Raw genomic sequence first — 24,051 nt, 5'->3', positions numbered from 1 at the left:
CAAGAAAAGATTTTGTAGAGATTTTTTTTCTTTTTTGTAGAGATTTTTTTTCAGTGCCCAGGAACAGATAGAAGGAGTGATTGGAACTAAGGGTCCCGGAATCAAATCCTAGCTCTCCTCTCATTGTTGAGTGATCTCGAAGTAATATCTAGGTGACTTGAGTCCCTCACTGAAGAAGTATTTGTTGAGCACCTACTGTATGCTGGGACTGGTCCCACGATGGTTGTTCTCCCTGCCTTGATGGAGCTGACATTCCAGTGGGGGAGACAGACAGTGAATAAGAAATATAAGTAAAAAGTGGTTTGTTAGATGATAAATGCTAAGGAAAATATAAAGCAGGGAAGAGGGTGGGGTGCTGGGGACCCCTTCTCTGTGACTATGGAAAGGTCTGCACCTTTCCATAGTCACAGAGAAGATGACATTTGAATGAAAACCTAAAGGAGAGAGAGGGGAAGAACCATGCAGACAGCCAGGGGATGGGGCTCCAAGCCAAGGGCACAGCAGGTGCCCTGTAGTTGAGAAATGGGGAGGAGGCCATGTGAAGAGAGTGGAGGGTCACCAGGGACCAATCACATGAGATATTTGGTGTTCATCTAGTGTCCTGAGAGCCAAGGGAGGATATAAGCAGAGGAAAGATAAGGTCTGATTTCTGACCGCCATAAGAAGATAGATTACACAAGGTGAGGGTGGGGGCTGCGGGCCAGGTGAATGGTGCTGACAGCCCGACAGCGATGGGGGAGGGAGCAGTGTGGTGCTGAGGAGTGTCCAGGTGGTCCAGCAGAGTGGGGAGAGAAGTTAGCCAGGGCCTGAGGAGTCAGGGAGGACTTCCTGGGGTAGGTGACCTATCCTTGGTCAAGGGAATTTAGGGAGGTGAAGAGGAGGGCCTTCCAAGGAGGAGGCCGTGTGGTAAAAGAAGAAAAGTGGAAGAACCCTTCTTCAGTTTATCTAGGGGACTTAAGCAGAGGCTGAGATTCCAGAGGCATGGGAGATGAGTCAGATAAAGCACTGGCTGGACTTCAGGAGGGTTCTTCCTTCCTTCCTTCCTTCGTTCCTTCTTTCCTTCCTTCCTTCCTTCCTTCCTTCATTCAAGTGAGGTCCTTTGGCAGCCACAGAGGTTGTAGAGAGGGAGAGGAGTGATATGATCATTTCTCAGATTATTGGAGGTGAATTGACCCTCAGAAAGGATCAAATCCCTAATTGTACAGTTAGGAAACTGAGGCCCAGAGTAGGCAGGGACGTGTCCTCAGTCATACAGTGGCCATGTGACTGCTCCTCTCACCCAAAGCTTTGGGAAGAAGAGTTCGGTGGGGTTGAGGATAAGGTTGGAGGAGTCAGGGGCTGGGAAAGCAGCTTTTGGGAGATCATAGTCTGCTTGGCAGGAATCAATGATTCATTCATACTGTCGCTTTGGACATGGTCTGGAGTCCCATGATGCCAAGCCCTCGGCCCTGTCCCCACCCTGAATCTGATGACTTGTGGCTTGGGTTTACTCACTGCCGGGCTGCTATGTCTGTAATTCTGGCACTCTCTGCTGCTGTTCTCATGGTCTGTGGTCGGAACCCAGTGTGGTGTGGATCCATGATGAATGCTCTGTGGTCTGAATCCACCCTCCTGCGGCTGGTGAGACTAACATTCTGGGGCTGTAGGGTTTCAATCCTGTGTGCCCTCTTAGGCTGTCATTCAGTTCCCAGATGGGGGTCACTCTGGCTGATGCCAAGGGAAGAGGGTGGGCATGATACCAACTCCCATGTCTGACGGAGGTGCACCTTTCCAACCACCCAGAATGCCACGTGGATGCCCCCACAGCGCCAGTGGGGCAGAGGAGCCCCCTGGTCACACGGCTTCAGAACCTAGGAGGGTCCCACCCTGGTTTGCCTCTCAGTGCAGGGTACCTTGTCTGTCCAGCCTGTGGGGACGGCCATGTGGCAGGAAACAGATGGAAGAACGCAGAGGCCAGCGGTGCCGGAAGCTGTGCTGTGTTCCTGCTGCTCATTATGCCACTTTTGCTGTATTTAATCACACCCGCCCACACGCGCACACGGAGACCACAACAGAGGCGTCTGTGTTTAGAAAGAACAGCAGAGTCGGTGCAAGCGTGGGCCTGAAGCCAGGCTGCTGGGGTTCAGGCTGAGCCCCGTGACCTTGGCCCTTTGCCCTGCTCCATGAGCCTGGTCTCCACGTTTGTAACATGGGACTTATCGTTGTCATCACCTCATGGGGTGACAGAGAGGGTTAATGACAGAGCCTGGGAACAGCGTCTACCACAGTCATACTTAATAAACGTTACTTATTTTGATCCCCATTTTTTCAGAGGAGGCGACTGCAATCTGAAAGCGAATGTCTGACACATAGTTGGAAGATGGGTCCTAGTCACAGAGCCCTTGCAGGCCCCACACTTGCATTACTTCAGGAAGCTGTGACAACCACCAGGTGCCTGGGTGACATTTACCCACTTTATGGACCGGAAAGTACCTAGACCAGTGCTGGCCTGACCTGGCAGGAGGAGAGGCCCTAGCCGAGCCACTGTCTCTGGGGGCCAGAATTGCATCATTTCTGTCACCTCTGCCCACGTGTCCACTGTACTCATTAATGGGGCCTGCCCAGGCATTTGCGTCTAATTCTTGCTCTGTGAATACAGAGCCAGGAATATTAACAGGCTTGCCACCTGTTTCCTGGCAGGTGGCCCTGTTAGTGCACCTGTCCAACAGCCACCCTGGCCCATGCCAAAAATGCTTGGTGGCACTTTCTTTCTTGGCTGAGAAATGTCTTGGAACCATCAGATGGATGAGCTGTTTCCCCCAGTAGGGCTTGCACATCCCGTGGGGCTGCTTGCTGGCTCTTGGCCTTGGAAGGGGTCTGGTGAGGGTGAGGGGGTCTGGAGAAGATAAAGGGCCTGGGTTATGTTAGAAATCCATTCTCTGCCACTTGGAAGCTATGTGATGCTGGAGCCATCTCTTCCCCTCTCTGAACATCAGTGTCTCGAATTTGTTACAGGGTAGCAGTGAGACAGTGATTCCACGAAACTAGCTTAGTTGAATAGAATCCAGCAAAGTTTCTGATTTACCAGAAGTTGTTTTAAGCTCCCCAGGTGATATAACCTGTGATAAGATGAGGCTTGATGCCTGTAGAGCCCTGGGCTCCATGCCTGGCACATAGTAGGTGCCCAATAAAGGCTGTTTTCCTTTTGGTGACGCATGCCCAGCCCTGACCAGTTTGCAGGACATTTTCACCTCCGTTGTTTCCATAGAGCAGCCTAATGATGGTCCAAGTTCTTAACCATGGTCTTCATTTTACCAACAGGGAAACTGAGACCCAGATTGGGAACGTGACCACACAGAGAGTGGGGCCTGGCACCTGAGCCCAAGCCTTTTTGACCCCAGAGCTCATGCTGCTACCCCAGAGAAAGGAACATCAGCCATTTTGCAAATATTTAACCCTGTCAGAGGAAGGTAGCTGGACCTTAAAGAAACCAGACCCCTCCTCTGCCCCCACCCCCATCCAGTGACCATGGGCTCCCCAGACTCCTGCAGGGGCCTCCTTCCTGCCCCCACCCCCACGCAGACCCTTCTCCCTCCAGCAGCCAGAGGATGGTGTTAAATCACAAGTCAGACCATGTCCCTCCTCTGGTCTACACGCTGCATGGCTCCCACCTCCATCAGAGGAAAAGCCAGGTCCTTAGGAAGCCCTGCATTACACCCCTCTCTCCCTCCCATCACACTTCCTCCTCCTTGGATACTCAGGTTTCTCCACCCGCTCCCTGCTGGAGCACCCCTCCCCACCCCCCATGGCTCCTTCCCTCTTTCCAGCCTTTCTTCAAATGTCACCTCATTGAGGCCTTTTATGATCCCTGTGCTTATTTTAATTTTATTTTTCAAATTTTTATTTTCAACTAAATGGCACATGTAGCAGAGGGATACCCCTGAGACATTTTAAGGGCAAATCTCAGACTTTTTGTGTTTCATCTGCATCTCCAACAGATAGACTTTTTCTTAAAGATAATTATAATAATAGCATCAACACAACTGAATTAACTATTAATTCCTTCATATCATCTCAGACCCAATCCGTGTGCAATTTCCCCCTCTTGTCTCCCAAATGTCTTTTCACACTTGGTTATTCAAATCAGGATCCAGCTAAGGTCCTCATATTGCATTTGGTTGATGGGTCTCTTAAGTCTCTTTTAATCTATAACAGTCCCTTCTCCCTCATTTTTTTTTTCCACTCTAATTATTTGTTGGCGAAATCGGGTCATTTGCCCTATGGAATGGCCTTGTGGTGTCATTTAATACATTCTTCTGTTCCCTGTACTTTCCACTGGCATTTGGGTCTAAAGCTCGATTTGATTCAGGTCCAATTCTGTAGGCAAGAATACATTGTGGGGGTGCTGTGGGCTTCTTACCACATCCTATCAGGACACACATATGTCAGAACATTCTGCTTTTGGTGATGCAAGGATCAGTCTATGGATTCAAGTGCTATCTGCCTGGTCCCTCCACCCTTCAGTCCTTTTCAACCTCCCATTGACGGTCGGTGCCATATCATTAATTTCATTAGAACTGCAAAAAGATGGTTTTTCAATTCTACTATTTCCTCCACACTAATTTGCTGCGGTTCCTCTGTAAAGACTGACTTTCCCCTGTTAGATTCCCCTTAAATACCGTTCATACAGGAAAACAGGATAAATGCTTCATTCTTTACCTTCGTTTTCAGCCTTATTTATTGCCATTACAGAGTAATAAGGTGGTGCCTTAACTAAGTCCAAAGGGACCCGTGAGATATTTTTTTCCTTTTGAGAATCATGAGCACATGGATTTTTACAGTTATTATTCTTTTGGACGTTCTAGTTGTCCCAGAAATGACCAGTGAGAGCCCCCTCAAGCTGGCTTCTGTGTCCTTGCAGCCTCCCCCCATCAGACTTTGAATATTTCCTTATTTTCTGGTGCCACAAGATGTTCCAGGCTCATCTGTACTTTCCATACCCCAATCCTGGAATCAGCCATTTTCTGAGGAGCCCTGGGGGCCCCTTTAGTGGGAAGAGGTATTTAGAGACCACGGTCTGGGTTCTGGGGAAATCACCCCCTTTATAATGGGCAACACCTACTGCGGACTCTGATACACTTCTCCCCGCTCCATTTATTTCTAGAGTGTTTCACCTCTAACATACTCACCTCTAATCTACTTAATTTTTACATTTGTCATTTTTTTCTGTCTCCCCCACTAGAATATCAGCACCATGGGGGCTTGGTTTTGTTCATGGCTGTACCTCCAGGCCTGGCACACAGAAGGTGCTTAATAAATATTTGTTGAATGAGTGAATGGGTGGATGGATGGCCCGCATCCTCTCCCTCCCCCATTCTGGGGAAATGCTTAAGAGGGGTCTGCCCCACCCCCTTTCTTCTAAAGCCTGGAGGCTTCTGTCTTATTTACATCAGCAGAGCTGGGAGGCAGAAATGTCACCACTTGGCCCAGGGGGGAGAAAGGGCCTGGCTGAGAAGATTAAAGGCTAATTTGTTTCTGGAAGCTGATGGGTGTAGCAGCAACTGGGGTCTCTGGGGCTTTGTGAGGCTGAGGCAGGAATGGAAACACCAGAATGGAGGGATGGAAGCTGGCCTGGATCCCTTTGTGGGCTGACCTACCTCTCCATCCTGTGTGGATCCGGCCCTGGGGGTGTGCTCACCTGTGGGGCCTGGGATATTTGCAGGGCATCCTCCTGGGTAAACTGGTGACAGGAAAGCCTCCTAGGCCGGGCCACTGGACTCCCCTACCAGGTGCCTCAGCGCTCACCTACCTGTGCAGCCTTATTTATTGCCGTACTTTCCACAGGTCCATTTCAACTGGTGACAGAGGTCACCTGGGCCTTTTATCTTCTCACCAAAGGCAGTGGCTGAAGTGGAGAGCCACCTCCCTCTTGGCCAGAGCCCCTACTCTGGACTGGGACTTTCCAGGCTCCCTCCTCAGTTCTGCCCTAAACAGTCTGTACGACCCCAGACAAGCATCTTCACCTCCCTGGGCTAAGCCAGCAGGGTGCTCAGCCCAGAGCCTGGCACACAGTAGAGGTTTTACCAGGGCTTCTCTATGACCTTGACATGGCAGTGGCATAGTCTAGTGACTGACGTCTGAGACCCTGCTTTGCCAGTGGAATGCTGTGTGAGCTTGGGGGCATCTTGTACCTCTCTGAGCATCAGTTTCCTCATTTGGAAAATGAGGATGACCCTAGGACCATCCTGGTGCACTGTGAGGCTTAAATGAGATATTCGTGGAAAGCACTGGATTCTTGACTTTTCTGTCTGACCTCAGCCGGGCTATTACCTTGCTGGACCTCCTGTCTTCACTCACACACAGGAGTTGGGCTCATGCAGAATAATCACAATGTTCATAACTGTTACTTATGTATTGAGTGACTACTGTGTACTAGACTTAACTAAGCACTCTAGGCACATGATCTCATACAGCCCTCATCTTATGAGAGGCAGGAACTGTTAGCCCCATTAGTCAGATGAGAAAACTGAGGTTTAGTGGGGCATGCCTGGTCAGGAGTCACTCAGGTCTGCCCATCTCCAGAGACTTGTGTTCTCTGATTTCTCCTCTTGCTCTCTTTTAAGCTAGAGGAAGGGGTGCCAGAGGCATTTATTGATTGCTACTGAATGCCTGGAACACTCCCACGTAGTCTCATCAACTCCACCCAGCCAGCCAGTTGGGTGGATTCTCTGGTTATCCCACAAATGAGGATAACTGTAGAGGTGAGGAGTGAAGAGGCAGGGCCTAGGTCTCTTCATTCTACACTGATGACCCCATCAAATGCCTGTGTTGACTGCAGGGGACACAGGACAAGTGGACCTTGTCCTTGCCTTTGGAAGCTCCCAGTTGTGCGGGTGGGTAGACAAGCTCAACCTAGTACAAAAAAGCATTATTGAGACCCAGTAGGCAAGGACTTCCAGCAAACAGGGATCTCTGAAGGCTGAGCAAACCTCCCGAGGCAGAGAAGTATAATGGAGCTGGAGAGGAAGGCCATTCCAGGTGGAGGACCCTGCAAGTGCAAAGGCCTCGGTTCTTCAAACAGCCCAGCCTACCGAAGGAGGGAAGTGGGATTGGTAGATTTTGGCAAAAGAAGGGGTGGAAAAGGCAAACACTTTGGGAAGAAGAGGACTTGGGTGGGTAGGTGTGGGGGCATAGAGGTTTGCGGCAGGGTCCAGAACTCCCCGGAACTGCACTTTCTAGCCCAGACTGCAGTAAAGAAAGTGTTTGCCACCACCGCTGGCTCCAGGGAGGATTATCTATTTTAGCAACTCAGGGAGGGTGGGGGCAGGGAGCGCCCAGCTTCTGCCAGTTAGCGCAGGCAGCTCCAAGCACAGGAGCGCAGAGGCGCGCGGGCTCCAGGAGCACCTGGACTGTTGGCAGATCTCATCCCTGGCCCTCGGCCCCAAGGGCAGGAGGGGGCGATGCTGGCTGTGTCGCTCAAGTGGCGGCTGGGCGTGGTGAGGCGGCGGCCCAAAGGTACCAAGCAGGAATGGGGCGCCGGGCAGACTGCGCTGCCTGCCCAGGGGCTGGGTGGCTGGACTTGGGTGTGGATGGAGGGAGAGGCTGGGGAGCACAGGGGGTACCTCCCGCTTGGGCCTCTCCTCCCTGCCCTGTCTCTCCCTGCTTCGCCTCAACCCTGTCTCTTCTGGTGCTTTGGGGGTTTTTCTTCGGTTTCGAGTCTCTTTCTGAATCTGTGCATGTGTCTTGTTTCTCTCTACCCCAGCTGTTGTCTCCTACCGCCTTCTCCATCTCCCTCTGGTTTATTCAGTCGTCCTCTTTCTCTTTCTCTCTCTCCATCTCCATCTCTTTGTCTGTCTGAGTCTAACTCTCGGTCCATCTTTCTCTCTGTCTGCCTATCTCTTTCTCCATCTCTTACTGTCTCTCTTTGTCTGGTGTTCTCTCTCTCTCTCCACCTCTCTCATGGTTTCTGTGTGTGTGTGTGTGTCTCCCTCTCTATCTTGCTGTGCCACAGTCTCCTTCATCAACACTCTCCCCGTCCCCCGCCTTACGTGGGATGTCCCTGATGGCTTTTTCTTTCCTCCCTATTCAGGACATGGGGCTGCCCAGGTCAGCTGGGTCAGCAGGGGGGCTTTGAGTGTGCATGTGTGTGAGAGTGTTTGTGTGTGTGTACGTGGAAGGCAGGGGCTCTGTGTGGGGAGTCGAGGCAGGGGGGCCAAGGGCGAAGGCAGGACTTGGCTCTGGACGAGACTGAGTCTATGCTGAGTCCTTGCATGTGCAGGGTCCCATCCCTGGACATGTGTCTAGCCCCTAAAAGGGCCCCAGGAGGGGGCTCTGGGTGGGGGAGAAGCTGGGGTGGGAGTGGGGCTGGGGAGGAGTGTCTGGAGCTGGGAGTCAGGCCCCCAGGCCGTGTGACCCCAGGTTTTATCTGTGGCCTCCCAGAGCTGCAATCTCCCCATCTACAACACGGAGGGGTGGGGAAGGTGGCGGGATCACAGTCTCTGCGCTTCAGGCCTCAGAACTAAGAATAATTATACTGTTAATAAGAACAATAATAACTGACAATAATTTGGTGCCACAGTATGCCAGGCAATGCATTAACTCATTAACTCCTCACAGCAGCTCTAAGAGGTTGGTCCCATCCTTATTCTCACTGTACCAAGGGGGAAACAGAGGCACAGAGAGGTTAAGTAACTCGCCCAAGGCCACACAACTGACATACAGAGGCTCTCTCAAGCAAGCTCTAATAACCTCTATGAGCATCTTCTAGACTCTGAGCCACCTACAGAGGGAGGGTCTACCTCAGGAGTGGTGAAGGGATAAGCAGGGTTTCTGGGGTGACACAGGACACTAGGCTCTGTACTGGCCATGGCGGCTGGTGGCCTGACATCCTAGAGGTCCCTGGAAACCCCTTCCACAGGGACAGAGCAGCTGAAGCCTGGAGAGCATCAGGAACAGGGTTTACTTTGGGGCTTTCCAGGGACTTCTGTGTTGGGAGGAGCCCCCTCCCCCATCAAGGCTGTCGTCCTCTTGTGCAGGTCCACAGACCCTGAGGACCCAGTGGGCTCCTCCTAGGCTGGAGGGATGGACAGACACATCCAGGGCTGCTCCAGATTTGAGCTTCCCCAAGATTTGGAGAACAGCCAACTGAATGCTATGGAGCAGGTTCTGCCCTGTATGGAGATTGAGGAAGTGTTTGTATTGTCCCCCACAGACCTGGATTCAAATCCTACTTCTGGTTCTTACTCCCTGTGAGGCCCACTCAGAACCTCAGTTTCATCGGTAAAATGGACCCAAGAAAAGCCACCCTCCCAAGAGTGCAGCTATGAGTCAGGATGATTGGGGCAGGGCCTGGCACAGAGTAGACACCTGGTAATTTTGAATTCCAACTTCGAATCAGAGGCCGGGCCATTTGCTTCCTCTTTCCCTTCAGAGGCTCCCCCACCTCCATACACACATCCCTGACCGTGTCTGGGACCAGCAAGCCCCTAACAGGAAATAAGCAAAGAAAGCAGAAGGGAGTGTGCCCTGATTGACGGAGGGCACACTGTGCGCTGAATCTCTCCATTCCTTGATGGGAATGCTAAAGGAGCCACGGGAACTGGACTACCGGGCAGTGAGCTCGTGCATCCATTTGTGAAAATGGGAAAGCTCACGGGAGAAGGATTTAAGAAATTGGGGATAAGGGAGGTGTTTCCTCTCGCTTCTTTGCCGAAGTATTATTTTTAATGCCTGAAGGTACATCTCCCCACTTCCCGCCCATATTTTTAAATAGTCCTTTCTGTTTCCCATTTTATCTAGGTAGGACCCTGAAGTTCTTCACCCTATGATTGCTTCAGGTGGGGTCCCTGGGCCACGTGGCCACCCAAGACCCCTCCTAGGTCCCCCAGACTGAGATTTGAGGTTTTGCTCAAATTCAGGAGCTGTTCTCCCTATCCAAGCTGGGACTGGGAGACTGGGTGGGGGCTGGGGGAAGAAGGTGTTCAGTCCTGGCTCAGCTCCCCCAATTTTAGTCCTGGGTCCGAGTCACGGGGGGAGCACCTCCACAGTGCTGGATGCCCAGTGCACACCCCCGGCCGATCTCAGACATCCTGACAATGTCATTGTCCACATCTGGACAGTGAAGAAATGCTGTGTGAGCTGGGGGGCATCTTGTACCTCAAGCTCAGAGGCCTGGGGAGGGGATAGTCTGCCTCTAATACCCATGTGCTGGATCCTGGTGCCCGCAAAGGACACGGACACTCCAGGGTCACTGTGTCTGTCGTCCTCCATAGCTTAGGTGTAATGATGGCACCTCCCCAGAGGGCGAAATTGAAGATCTGGGGAGATGAGATCAGTGAGGTTTCTCAAGGGGCTGTGCTTTGGCCTCTGGGAGCATAAATAGTCACATTCAATTCAAAGAATGAGGGATTAAATTTCATGTGTGTTAATGCATGGGGGGCAGAATACGCAGAGCATGGAGCCAACTACTAGGTATAAATCACAGCTGTGCAACCGGGGCAAGTGGCTTTACCTCTCTGGGCCTCAGTTTTCCCATCTGTAAATAATAGAAACTTCCTCACCATGTGAGGAAGGACAGCTGAGTTTTTAGGTGGGAGGTGAGGACCTAGGACTGTAAGGTGGGCAGATTTGGTAGATGTTGAGGTAGCAGAATACCCTGTGCCATTCGCTCATTCAACAGGTATCTATTGAGTACCTATTATGTGCCAAGCACTGTTTTAGGCCCTGGGGGGTATAATAGGGAACAAGACCAACATAGATCCCTACTCTTCTGGAGCTGACATTCTAGGAGTGACAGTGAGGGAGCAAGACAAATAAGGAAAATATATGGTGGTGATGCATGCTATGGAGAAAGATAAAGCTGGGACAGGGGATGGGGTGTCTGTGTAGTTGGGGGTGGTTTTAAATGGGGTGTTCAGGGAAGGCCACCCTGAGAAGGTGACATTAGAGCAAAACCATGACGGAAATGAGGGAGGGAGCCATGCGGCTATCCAGGGGAAGAATGTGTCTGGCAGAGGCCACAGCTAGTGCAAAGATCCTGGGGTATGAACATGTTGGTGTTCCCAAGCTGGCAAGGCTAGAGCAGAGGGGCTGAAGGGGAGGGTGGGGGATAAGAGCTTAGGGAGCTTCTGGGCAGGGGCCTCTCTCTGGCCCCCCAGGCCAGGGTGGGGGGAGTGGATGTATTGGAGGTGCTGTGGGTAGTTTTAGGGATAATAAGTTTATTAAGGATGGTAATCTCTCCTTCTGGCTACATGGGACCTCCTGGGCAGAGGGAAGAGCTGTGTTGTGCCCAGCTTTATCTATCCACCCCCTTCATGGTGCATATCTGTGATGAATTATTCACTCCTTCCTTCCCTCCATAATGAGACTCTCTTCTGTCTCTGTCTTGCCTCCGCATCCGGCTCCTGGCATTTTTCACACTGCAGCAGCTGCAGTGAGTCTCAGCTCTGACTCCCAAGGTGGAAACCAGTCCCCTCCCCCAGTGCCAGAACAGCACCCTACCCCCCAGGCCTCTGCCCGCCTTGATGTGTGGGCCCCAGAAGTTCAGATTAGCCATGGTGCCTCGGAAGCCATGGGATTTCTTTCTTTCTCAAGGATCCAGGAATAAACTCATATCCTGGGAATTGCTCCTGGAATCCTGGCAGCCTGGAGTGAACCTCTGGACCTGTTCTTTGTTCCCCAAGCATTTATTGGGCACTAGGTGTATGCTAGGCACTGTGCTAAGTACTTCATATGGATTTTCTTCTCCTCACAACAGCTCTATGAGCTGTGAAAGAAATTGCCGCATTTGCAGATGAGGAAACTCGAAGAGGAAGGGATTTGCCAAGGTCACAAAGCTGGGAAGGAAATGGAGGTGTCGGGGCCTCCCCAAGCAGTCTGACTTCAAGCCCAAACATCTTCTGAGGGGGAGTTTCTCAGTGGTCAATTATCCAGTCTCCCTCTCCAGGAGCAGGCAATACCTGTTGTTGCATTCCCAGTGTGTGGCTACTGGTCTGTCTTCTCCAGGCTCCTCCAAGGTTCTCTGCCCTTGCTTTGCTCCCTCTGCCCCAGGACAGCTCTGCAGAGAGAGTGATAGGGTCCCCCAAGGTCCCGCCTCCAGGCTGAGCAACTTCTCAGGGTCGCTCAGCCCTCCCCACCTGGTCACCACCTCCATCCATGCCCCAGCCTGTCTGTGTCCCTCTCCCAGGACAGAGCCCAGAGTTGGACCCAGGTCTGGGGAAGTCCGATAGGACAAAGCAGGCAGATAAGCCGGGCTCCTCCCTGATTCTGGGCACACACTTTGCGTTAATGTCCTGACAGCACTTTCTCCCTGCCTGTGTCCCCCACCAGAGCCAGCGCTGATCTTGTCAGCTAGTGTCCCAGCATCGTCTCCGTTTGTCAGCTTGAATGTTCAGTCCGGTGTGATCATCTGCCTGTCTTAATTGCCCGGATAATTATGGAGGCCACTGGCTCTGTCTCCCTCTCTGGGGAGGTGACCTGATGGAGTGGAAAGAACGTCCATCAGACAGGACACAGAGGCCAAGCCCACTCTCTGTGGTCCTTGAGCAAATCCCTGCTCCGCCCCTCCTGGCCTCAGTTTCCTTTCTGTGCCCCCCGCTCTGCTCTCCCGTGGCTGGAAGCCTCCTCTTGGCCTCCCCCCATCTGCCCACTTGCTCTCCTTGGGCTGACCTTGTCTTTCCAGCCCCTGCATTTTGCTGTCTTGGCCAAGGTGGTAGTGACTCATAAGCACATGTGTGGGCAGGTGGGCGGGTGAGAGGAGGGGTAAATACCCAACAACCTCTCAGCCACACAACTTGGGCAGCTGGAGTCCCTGCAGGCGACGTAGGGAAAGATTCCTGCCCCTCGCTGAGTCTTGGTGCCCCGTTTGCAGAATGGGTCTATCAAGGAAGGCTTATTTGAGGTTTGGAAACAGCTGGGGATCATTTGGAGCCCAAACTGGTGACTGAGGCGAGGAGGCCCTAGGCTGGCTGAGGGAGGAGCTGAAGCAGCCCCCAAAGACCACAGGTCCTACTCCTACCTCAGCCCACACACGTACCCCCATTTTACACATGGGAAGGTTGAGGCCAGTTTTGCTCAAGGTCATCCAGCCAGCAACATTAGAGTCAGAACTTGAACCCAGGGCCCCGCTAAGGCCCCCATGGTGCTGGTGCTGAAGGGGCGGGGGCGCTATGGTAACAGGCTGGTAGGAGGCCAACTAGAATGTCCATCCCCACATTGGGGTCAGGCTCACCTGGGGGAAGATGGGCCAGGAAGAGGGGATGTCTAGTGAGTTGACGAAGGTGGAACTGAGGGCTGCCTGAGAGCTTTGGGGACTCAGATGAGGCATCGACCAGCTGAAGGATCAGGGAAGTCTGCCTGGGGGAAGGGACAGTGGAGCAATCTCGGGGGCCTTGCAGGATTTGTCCAGGCAGGCAAGGGATTAGGGAGAATGCTGTCCTGGGGGACTGTGAGTGTGAAGGCTGGAAGGCACATTTAGGCTCAGGGTGTTTGATGCTGAGGAGGCGAGGGGCGGGGCGAGAGGCGGGCAGGCTGGCTTTGCTTACCAGGGGGCAACATCCCAGTGATTCTTCCTGAACAGCGCTGAGGAGGCCATGGAATGTGGGTGCCTCAGCTGTCAGGCAGCAGGCACTGGCCCAGAAATCTCGGGGTCAAGCCTGCTTCTCAAAGAAGTAGCACTGCCAGGGCCCACTCCTAACCTGCAGCCTCCCCCAACACACCTCCACCAGGGGGACCCACTGCCTGGATCTCACTGGTATATTCTGAGATGGGCTGTGGGGTCCTTGGGTGGACCTTCCCAAATTATCACCCTGTCTGAGCTTCCACCGTTAGCCCACAATTCCAGGGTTCTCTTTCAATATTCAAGTCCACCAGGAGGGCACAAAATCAGATGAGACTATCGTACAGAGCCCTTTGGAGGGCATGTACCTGTTGGACTGTGATTAAGGCTTTGGAGCCGGACACCTGAGTTCCTCAGTCTCTTATGAGCTCGTTTCCTCATCTGGAAAAAGAGGTTATCTCAGCCTCATAGGCCTGAAGCAAATGCCACCAGAGGTGAAAAGCACACTGAAATCTATAGGGATTAAAGACACACACGTGAGCACTGCCTACACCAATAGGTTGACCCACTCTTTCTAGCCACACACTGAGGAGAGGCCCTCAGGATGGGAGGGGAGCTGGCAGGTCCCCACTGAAGCTACATCTAGGCTCTGAGCTGTGGCCTCTCCTGCCAGTGCTGGGAGGCCATGACCTTGGACCAGACATAGCCTGCGACTATGCAGGGCGGTACTGGGGCCGGGGGTCTGGGGTCTGGGGGACCACAGGGAGGCAGGCTCCAGCTCAGGATATCAGAGTGACTCTCATCCCTAACAGCTGTTTAGCAATAAAGTGGGCTGCTCATGAGCTGGTGAGCTCCCCATTTGTGGAGATGTGTAAACTGTACCAGACAACAAAAAGGATTTTCTACATCAGATTGCAGTGTTAGAGGGAATAAATTATTGGTTTCTTTCCACTACAGTCATCTAGAGATTACGTGTATTCATCATTGATTTCTTATTCACTCATTCAGCAAATACTTGCTTAGCGTTTACTCTGTACAAGGCCCAGCCCTGGACATAGGGTCAAAATCAATGAGCAAGGCAGCTGAGGGTCCCCTATTTAGTGGAAAAGAACAAGTGAGCAAACGCATTGGAGGAAAGGCTGTGAGAGAGTAAAGGGGAGCCACCTGATGTAGTCAGGGTGGGCTTGTTGGTGGAGGCAGCATTTAGGTTGGGTTCTAAGGATGAAAGAGGGGGAAGAGGGTTCCAGGCAGAGGGAAGAGCCCACGTAGAGGACCCAAAAAGGGAGCACCTGATTCTGACAATCTGACCCTCAGCCCATCCTAGCTGGAGGCCTTGGCCAAGTCCCTTCTCTCTGAACCTCAGTTTCTCCTCTGTAAAATGGGATCAGCAGGGCTTTTGAAATATTCCACAAGACCCTGCACATAAAGTGCTGGGTACCCAGTAGGTGCTCTATAAATGTTAACCCCTTCCCTTTTACTCTGGGGCATTTGCACTTGCACAGAGGGTAATGCTTGACCTAGAGAGGAAAGGTGAGATTCCAGGTGCAGTGTTAGCCAGTGGGCTGACCCTGGGGTGGAGGCCAGTCTCCTGCTCCACTCAGGCTCCAGAGGGCAGAGACAGAGGGCTGTGCCTGCCCCTCCCAAAGCCTTGTTGATCACCAGCCACAAGGGGGAGTCACTGTGGTCAGACTCTGGTGTGCAGGAGCTTCAGAGCTGCTCCTGACAACTGTCCCTGTGCAGCTGCACAGACCCTCTGTGTGTCCCATCCTCCCATCATCTCATTCGAGGGGCTCGGGAGAACCCACTCCTCCTTAAATGTCATCCACATGGTGGTCACAGTGCCAGAAATGCCGCATTCAGTGCATTCCCTCCTCTGAAGCAGGTCTCTATGTCTTTGCCTGTCTAGCCCACCTGCTCTTTTCAGGCCCTGTGACCCCAGCCATGCTGGTAGGTGCCTTTCTCTATATATACTGTGTACCTTCCCACCTCCCACCCTTTACCCAGGCTGTCCCCTCTGCCTGGAATGCCCTTCCCGCCTCACCTTTGAGTGTTTGGTTCCTTTATCCCTAAGGCTTAGCTCAGACACCACCTCCACCAGGCAGCATGCCCTGACTTCTCTGAGAGGCCCCAACTCTTGGCCCCTTTGTTGTTTGGGCTCCTAGCAGATTCTCCTTGGGTATAGTCTCTTCTGCAAGAGACACTGGTGTTCCGGCATCATGTGTAACGTTGTCAGCACAGAGTAGGTCCTATGTGAGCAGTCTGTCTGTCCTGTCTGTATCCATGTGCACTTGGGTAGGCTGGTAAGAGGGCTTCCATGTGGGCATTTCGCAGAAGACTCAGGGTGGGGGTGTTTCTGTAGGTGGCATCAGGATTGCCTGTGTTCCAATCCCAGCTCACACCTCTTACTCTACGTGACTAAGAGTAAGTTGTTCTACCTCTCTGGGCCCATTTCGTCATCTCTGAAGTGGGGGTGAAATGAGAAAGCAGGTGTAAAATGCTGAAAACAAAGTTTGGCACACAGAGCTTCTGCTCTGCCTGGTCCTGAAGAGCTTGGGTTCCTCTCACATCCTGGAGCCTTTCTCTTCCCTGGTCTGTGCACAGAGCCTGTGGGGCTGTGCTCTTGCAGTCATGTGAGACCCTGTTGGCCTTGCATGCTCTCTTGCCCTTCAGGGCTGGAGGAGAGCTGCGGGTGATGGAGGACATTGGGAACGGGCAGGTGTCAGTCTGGGAGAAGCTCATGGGTGTCGCGTTACTCCTGAATCACAACCCAGCCTGCCCTGAAGTCAGGTGAAGGGCACGGGGGTGGGGAGAGATGTGGGGCACCTTGACTGAAGTGGGGTCCACAGCCAAACAGTACCCCCTAAGAAGGGGTCACCTAGTGCCCCTTACCTGTGGCTGGTGGAATCACAGACTGGGTCTCAGTTTCCCCATCTGTAAAATGGGGACAATAATGCCCACCTTATAGAAAAGTTTAACCACTGGCTGGCAAGCGATTGTCCTAGTCTGACCTCTGGGGTGTGTGAGGAGAAAAGGAGGCAGAAGCAACTGAACAGCAATAAAGAGTTTATCTCTCTTGTTCTTGAATCGCCATCTCATACCCAGACTTCATTTCCGGCTGTCACTCAGGGTCCCTGGTGTACTCAGGACACGACTTGTGGTTATGATGGATTCAGCCCTGGGGCCTGAGAGGAAGAATAGAGGCCAGGGTCCAGGCTCCTGCTCTACACTGGTGGGGGTCCTCAGACACAGCCCTCTCTGGGTCTCCGTTTCCCCATCTGTGCAGCGTGAGGTCAGTTGGTTCTCAATTGCATTGGTCACTGACCTTGGGTGGGTGGGGCCAGGGACACCAGGCGTCCTTCAGTACGAGGGATAGCCCAGCACCCCAGAGAATGTCCCAACAGTGAAGCGAGTGGTGCCCCATTAAGCGACACCAAGAACGGCTATGCAGGCCTGGCTCTGGTAGGGAAGAGGTCGTGAGTGTGTGCTGGACAGTCGTAGGCTGCAAAGCCCTTCCGAGGTCTGCACCTCACTCCTCCTGGGTGGAGAGATGCAGGCCCAGACAGAGTGGCTTACGTAGAGTCACATAGCTTGCTGGTGGCAGAACTGGGATTTGCACCTGGGTGCATCTGACCTTGAAGTTCTGCCCCTCTGGTCTCTTTCACACGGTTGGTGTGACACTCATGGCAGGAAAGTAGATAAGTGACTGCTTTCTGACTCATTAATATGTGGTCTCCCCAACCTAGGGGCTGGGTGCTTTTATTATTTCCATTCTAGAGGTGAGGAAGGTGAGGTCCAGAGAGGTTTAGACATGTGCCCAACGTCACACAGCAATCCATCCTTCAATTGTCTCACAAAACTTGAGGATGTGAAGGTGTCAGGGCCTTTTCTGACCCTGGAGGGGCTACCCACTAGCTCGGTGGCGCTGCCAGCTCCTCCAGGCTACCCAGTTCCCCTCATGGGCCATCCCCAGCATTGGAAACATGCAGCAAATGCTGCAAGAGCCGCTGGCTGCCCAGGCCCCCAGCAGGCCTGGCTTCCAGCCACCTCACATGCCCAGCAATCATTCCCCCTTTTCCTCTGCTTCCTCAAGATTTGGCAGCCTTGGGGGAGAGGGGTCACCTTTGGAGCCAGGTGACCAGCACCTCTGCCTGCTCTTAGCCTACCCCCAGGGGGATCTTTCCCCCTTATCCCGTTTCTGAGGTCCTTGTAGAGCCTTCTCACTCCCTTACTCTACAACCATCCATGGCTCCCATTCCCGGGGGGAGGAAAGCCAGACTCCTAATACTGTGCTTCTGCACCTTCATCCACATCCTCTGGGACCTTGTTAAAATTCAGGTCCCGATTCAGCAGGCCTGGATGGGGCCTGAGAGCATGCACTGCTGACCAGCTCTGGTGACAGCCATATTGCTGGGCCTCCGACCACCCTTTGAGGAGTGACACCTTAGTAGACTCTTGACGATCTGGCTCCATCTCCACTTCCCATTTGGTCTCCTCACTAGTCACGTGGGCTTGCGTTTATGGACTCACACCTGCAATGGCTTTTTCCTTTTTTGACATGTTCCTTCCCATCTTTCAAAGTCAGGCTCAAAAGCACCTCCTCCATGGACCCTCAGCCAGAGCTAACTGCACCTCATCTGTACTCTTGGTCCCCTTTATAAGCCCCTGAGATCCTGAGAGGGCCATTATCAGTGCCTTTAAGAATAGACCTCTTAAGTGTGAACCTGGCTCCACCCTTACAGCTGAGTGACCTTGGGCAGGTTACTTAACCTCTCTGTGCCAATTACTTATTTAAACCTGCCTTGTTCCAAAATGGACTAACAGTTGCTTCCAAACATACTCTTGGATAAAATCAAATGCAGACCTGCTTGGTGGGCTGGCAGGAACAGAGGGCAAAGGAAAGACGCTGTTTCCCACCTGTCTCCTGGTGTGTTGGTCCCCAGTGCCTGGTACAGCTGGCACTCAGAGAAATGCTGCATGAAAGGTCTCTCATAACCCATGGCGTAACCTTTCCAGGAGCTCTCATCCACAAAAGTAAATTCCAGAGGAGCAGAGAGAGAAAGAAATGCGGTGAGGTTTCTGACAGCCCATCTCAATCGCTCATTTAAATGCATCTTTGTGGTGAGCAAATATTTTCTTATGAGAGGGGGTGGATATAACTCTAAAGGCTTGTGCACCACACAGCCCTCCTCTCTGAAAGGGCTGAAAATGGGGGGGAAGAGGGCAAGGGTCTGTTAGAGCAAGTCACATGCCGAGAAGGCTGCGTCCATTCCTGCCTGGCGTGGAGCTGGGACTGCCCCAAAGTGGCCCTGGGTATCCTGGTGATGATGGTCAGGATCTTCATCGAGAGCCTTGTCTGGACCATTGCCTGCCACTGTGGACCACATTAAGAGCCTGTACCCCTTTCCCTGCCCGGCCCAATTCCGGTTCTCCCTCTCTGACCCATGCTCACCACACCTCCCGTGGCTGAGACCTTGGTGTCTCTCTTTGACCTTTGGCCTCGCTGCTGGCCTAGGGAACCTCACCTGGAACCTGGACCCTGCCACCTTGGACATGCCTTGAGTCACCCAAAAAGGAAGGCAGCTCTGGGAAGTGAGTAATGGGAGGAATAGGAACCTCTAGATGCAGGAGTACAAATGTCCCACACAAGATTTAGAGTCTGGGTTGTTCTGAAAGTGCCATCAGTGTTGGACTTGCAAGAGCCTATGTGGGGGGCCCAGGAATTGCAGGCTGGGTTTCATGGTGGGCATCTGCTCAGGAGGGAACCCAGAAGAAGCCCTGGTCCCTAACCACTGGGTTGCACTCTCCCACTCCCTGCAGGACACAGAATAAATTTGAGCCCCACTTGTTCCCATGCATCCAAGAATTCCATGGAAGCCAGGGCCTCGTCGGTCTTGTTCTCTGCAGCAATCAGCTGGGTGCACTGTGTGGTTGTACAGGCTTTGATACCCTGTGTCTCTATCACCCCCACTTCTCCTCAGCATCTACGTGGTATCTGGCCCTCAGTTGGTACCAACATTACATGGGTGGGATGGAGAGCAAAAGCAGCTGTAGAGCTGGAGGAGGGGCCCTGGGTGTCCGTCAGGGTTGTTAGGGTCAGTTCTGAGCTGGCACGGAGGCATCTAGGAGTGTGCAGGGCTGAGACCCAGCTGGGGCTGGACTTGTGACCAGCTGCACCTGCCCATCAAGCCCAGAGGCGGGCAGATCCTCAGCTCGGCTTGCTTGTGCTGCCCAAAAAGCTGTAGGGAGCTCCATGTGGCAGGCTGCTGGGCTCATCTTCCCCAAACTCTACCTTATAGAAAAGGAAACTGAGGCCTGGGAGAGGTGGTTACATCTGCCTAGAACATTGGTGGAAGGGTCCTGGGGGCTCCAAGTGCAAGAGTTTCTAACCCAAGACCTATAGACACACCCTGGCATCATCCATTAGCTGAACTGTATCTGGTTTATGTCTCTGGATTCTGTGCAAGATTGTGTTGCAATGTACTACTAAAAAAAAAAAAAGTTTGGAAAGCACTGTTCCCCTTCTCTGGATGGAAAAACTGAGGCCCAGGGAGGGTAATCACTTGCCAAAGTCCCAGGGCAAGTTACCTGCTGAACTGAACCTGGGGTCTGTCTGCCTGGGGGCTCTGGGGGAGGCCCAGACATGCCATCTTCAAAGATCCCCTGCCCAGGCTGTGGGGGGGGGGGTGTTGAACCCCACCCAGGGGCCAGCCATGACAACAGCCGTGTCCCCTTTAAGCAGAGAGCCGCCTGCAGCAGTGGGTGGACTCGGTGCCCAGCCAGTGGGAGCTGTGAGCTTCCCTCCCATGGCCACTCCCTGGGGAGGGTGAAGGAGGGGCCGAGCAGCGTGGCTCCTGAGGGAGTCGGTGGTCAGCAGGGAGACAATAGCAGACATGCTGTGTGGGCTCAGCAGGGAGACCCCTGGAGAGGCTGGTAAGTAATGGAAGACCTATAGGCAGAGTGATGAGGCTGAACCATCTGATCTCTCTGGAACTGCTGCCCTCAGAGGGGAGTGGAATGGCTAAAACTGGGACTGCCACTTCCCAGAGACCTAGGGCTTAGAAAGAGTGCAGGGGGTGGAGCACCTGGCCAGGGTGGGCAGATGACAGGGCTGCCTGTCTGACCCTGGCTGCTGTCCTGGAGCAGGGAGCTGAGTCCCCTGGGCTGTCCTGAATGGCAGGGGAAGCAGGCGGGTCTGGAGTCCTGCGGGCAGTGCTCAGCCCCTTAGGGGTGTGTCCGGGAGGGCATCAGACTCAGCACAGCTGCTGGGAGTGAGTGCCCTGGCCAGAGGTGTGAGAGCAAAGGCTGAGGTCAGGGTGGTTTGGAGGGAGCTCCTGGACCTTAAGGCAGGAGGCAGAAAGCCCTGGCTGGGGCTCTGGGTGGTGAGTCTTGGGGCCCTGGGAATTCAGTCACACAGCTGCCACATTCCTGGGTGGGCCCAGGGCTGGGCCCCGGGGAGGGGCTCTAGGGCAGATGTAGCTGCTCCATCCATTCATCTGTCCATCTGTCTCTCTAGCCTCAGCCTGCCAGGTTGGCCTTGCTTCCCCCACATCCCCAACAGGGAGCTTGTCAGGAGCCAGGACCAGGTCTTCCTCCACTAGGTGCCCTGGGGCCGCCCCTGTCAATCCCTTCCCACTCTCCACATACTCTTGACTTTACCTTCTCACAACAACTCCAAAGGTAAGGACTGTGGCCCCTGTGGACAGAAGAGGAAACTGGGACACAGGGCGGGGGGTGGTCCACCCAAGGCCCTGAAGCTTCAATGCAGTAGCCCAGCTGGGATTGGCTGCGCAGGACTTTCACAGCGGAGCTCTCCCCACCCTGCTTCCAGGGCCCTGTGAACTTAGGCTCCCACTGCCCCACCTATGGCAAGGGGCAGAGGCGGGGTTACCACCCGGCCCCCAGATAATAATATTAGGTTGGTGCAAAAGTAACTGCGGTTTAAAAGCTTAAAAATAATTACAAAAACCGCACTTACTTTTGCACCAACTTAATCACATGAGCAATAGTAGCTGATAGCCATTGAGATCTTACTGTGTGCCAGGCTCTATTCTAAACTCTCTGTGCATATTCTTATTTAATCCTTATAACAACACTGTGAGTTCAGGACTATTTATTCTCCCCATTTACAGTTGGGGAAAGCGAGGCATAGAGGTGTGAAGTGACTTATCGAAGACTGTACATCCAGAACTGGCAAAGCTGGGATTTGACCCCAGGTGGCCTCCCCCTGTCCTCTCCTGGCGACTGCACTATAAATGGAGGCACTGCCTTCCTGGGGGCACAGGGGTCCGCTCAACCTACGGCCCAGATGAATGGGGTCACCTTGTCCTATAATGGTCAGAGCTACAAGGGCAGGGGTAGCCCAGAGACCTTCACCTGAGACACTGCCAGGGAGGTGTCTTCCCCTTCATGGGCCTTCTGCCTCCCGTGGGACTCAGGCCTCAGCATCGCCTGCCTGGACCTTTGCCCAGTCTCCTCCCTGGCCTGGCCTCCGGCTGCCCCCTCCTCGCTCTGAGCTGCCTCGGGGGGAGCTTGCTAAAACTCAAATGCAATCACAGCTCCTCCTCCTGGCATTCGAGGCCCTTCATGAACTCTCTGGCTTTTTCTCTGTCCGATGACTTGATCCTCACCCTCACCACTGCAGCCCCCATCTAGTTTCCTCCCCAAGTCACAGACCATCATGATCAACCTGCCTCAGTTAGTATCAGTACTGAGGCTCTTTTCCAGAAAAGTCCAAAGATGGAACTTTAGGCACAGCAGGATCCAGGTGCTCAGTTAACATCATTAGGACTCCAGGACTCTGCTTCTCTCTAGATGGCTTTAATTTCCAGGAAGCATCTCCTCTTCTTGAGGTGCCCAGACCTTAAGGTCAAGCATCTCAGTTCTCCTAAGGAAAGACTCTTTTCAATAGTTTCAGCAAACATCCCAGGGCCAGCTCTTGTCTGCCCAGCTTGGGTCACATGCCCACCCCTGACCAATCACTGGGCCGCTGATTGGCCGGGCCTGGTCGCGTGGCCTCCCCTGGAGCAGGGGGACAAGGGCAGCCAACAGGTGGCTACTCCATACACCGTCCACATTTTGCAGAGAAGGCTGAGGCCACTGGACGTGACCCTCAGGGAGCTCTGGGCTCGGAGTTGGAGTCTGTAGGACTCACTGTCAGTGCCCTTTTTCTGCCCCCGAAGGACTCCTGCCTGCACGAGCCCTTTCTCAGGCCCATGCCCTGGCCAAGTCTAATCTTGCTTGTGGGAGCCTTGTTTACCCCACCACTCTGCTAACCCTGGGCCCTTGCAGGAAGGGATGTGACCAGGGCTGGGACACACAGTAGGCTTGAACGCAGATTTTGGCAGGAAGTGTGTGTGTGTGTGTGTGTGTGTGTGTGTGTGTGTGTCCCCACCCGCCCTTCAGTGTTCACTCTTTTCTGACTTCTGGCCACAAAGTGGTCTTTGTTCCCAGAGCCTTCTAGTCCTGAGTGTGTACTTGCCACCCAGCCACGGCCAGGAAGCCTTGGGCAGAGTGAGTGTGTGAGTGTGTGTGTGTGTGTGTGTGTGTGTGTGTGTGTGTGTGTGTAGGGGTCCCTGGACTTCCCACTGCTCTGAGGGGACTCTCACCAGAACCACCTGGATCCTGGGCAGACCTGACCTCCTGTTCCACAGCACCGGCTGTAGCCATGGGGAAACTCCAGGCCCCAAACCAAGGAGGTTATGGCCTGGAGTCAGGGAGGCCTGGGTTTGCCTAGTGGCTCTGCCTCTTCATGAGTCTACAACTTTGAGCAACTCACTCCCCCTCTTTGATTCCCATTCTCCTAATCTGTAAGTGGGAATTTACTGAGCCCTTACTGTATGCCAGGCTCTCTGTGCTGGACACAGCAATGAACAGGCTGATAACAACTGAGCCCCCTGGAGCTGATATCCTAGTGTGACACAGGGAGATAGTGAGGTATGTTAGATGGTGTTTCACGCTATGAAGAAAAATAAAGCATGGAAGGAAGGTGATGGGAAGTATTGGAGGTGTAGAGGGTGCAGGTATAAGTTCAAACAGACTGACTGGGGAAGACCTCCCTGAGAAGGTGACATTTTCACAAGTTCCTGAAGAAGGTGAGGGAGAGAGTTTGGTGGATGTCTGGGGAAGAGCATTCTGGGCAGAAGGAACAGCCAGTGCAAAGGCCCTGGGGTTGGCATGAGTCTGGTATGTGGAACAGCGAGGAGGCCAGTACATTGGAATGGAGCTGGCAAAGGGAGAGTATTAGGAGGTGAAGACAGGGAGGCGGAGGGCTCACTTGCGGTGTGAATTTTGCTTTTACTCTCAAAGGAGTGAATTGAGTCTTTTCACTGTTCCAAGCAGCCATTGTTAGGAAATAAAATGGTTCCATGGTGACTCAGTTTTGAGGTCATGCTCCTCGATATTGCCAGTTTCAGAGTCAAGTGGGAGAGCACAGACCCAGAAAGCCAAGGCCCGACTCAAGCCTGCACCCCAGCCCACATGATGTTGGGGCCACCATGGCCCCATGGAGTGGGAAGTCA

General features: G+C 53.2%; 1 protein-coding gene across 4 annotated transcripts in view; it reads left to right on the top strand.

Moving 5' to 3' along the window:
• Nucleotides 1-24,051, top strand: part of GRIP2 (glutamate receptor interacting protein 2) — a 90,818-nt gene that overhangs the window by 28,882 nt on the left and 37,885 nt on the right. The window contains exon 1 of one of the 4 annotated variants that reach the window (XM_019747028.2): nucleotides 7,328-7,494. The exons of 2 other annotated variants lie outside the window; for them this stretch is intronic. In XM_019747028.2, the coding sequence (XP_019602587.1) occupies nucleotides 7,440-7,494 (55 nt within the window). In that variant the 5' untranslated portion in view covers nucleotides 7,328-7,439. Of the gene's footprint in view, nucleotides 1-7,327; nucleotides 7,495-20,380; nucleotides 20,465-24,051 lie in introns of those variants that run through there. One more of the 4 variants, XM_019747038.2, reaches the window with a different exon arrangement.

This window comes from Rhinolophus sinicus, linkage group LG10 (assembly GCF_036562045.2).
Source record: "Rhinolophus sinicus isolate RSC01 linkage group LG10, ASM3656204v1, whole genome shotgun sequence".
Lineage (NCBI taxonomy): Eukaryota > Metazoa > Chordata > Mammalia > Chiroptera > Rhinolophidae > Rhinolophus > Rhinolophus sinicus.
Note: the sequence above shows the minus strand (reverse complement) of the source record. Positions and strands in the feature narration are given on the sequence as shown.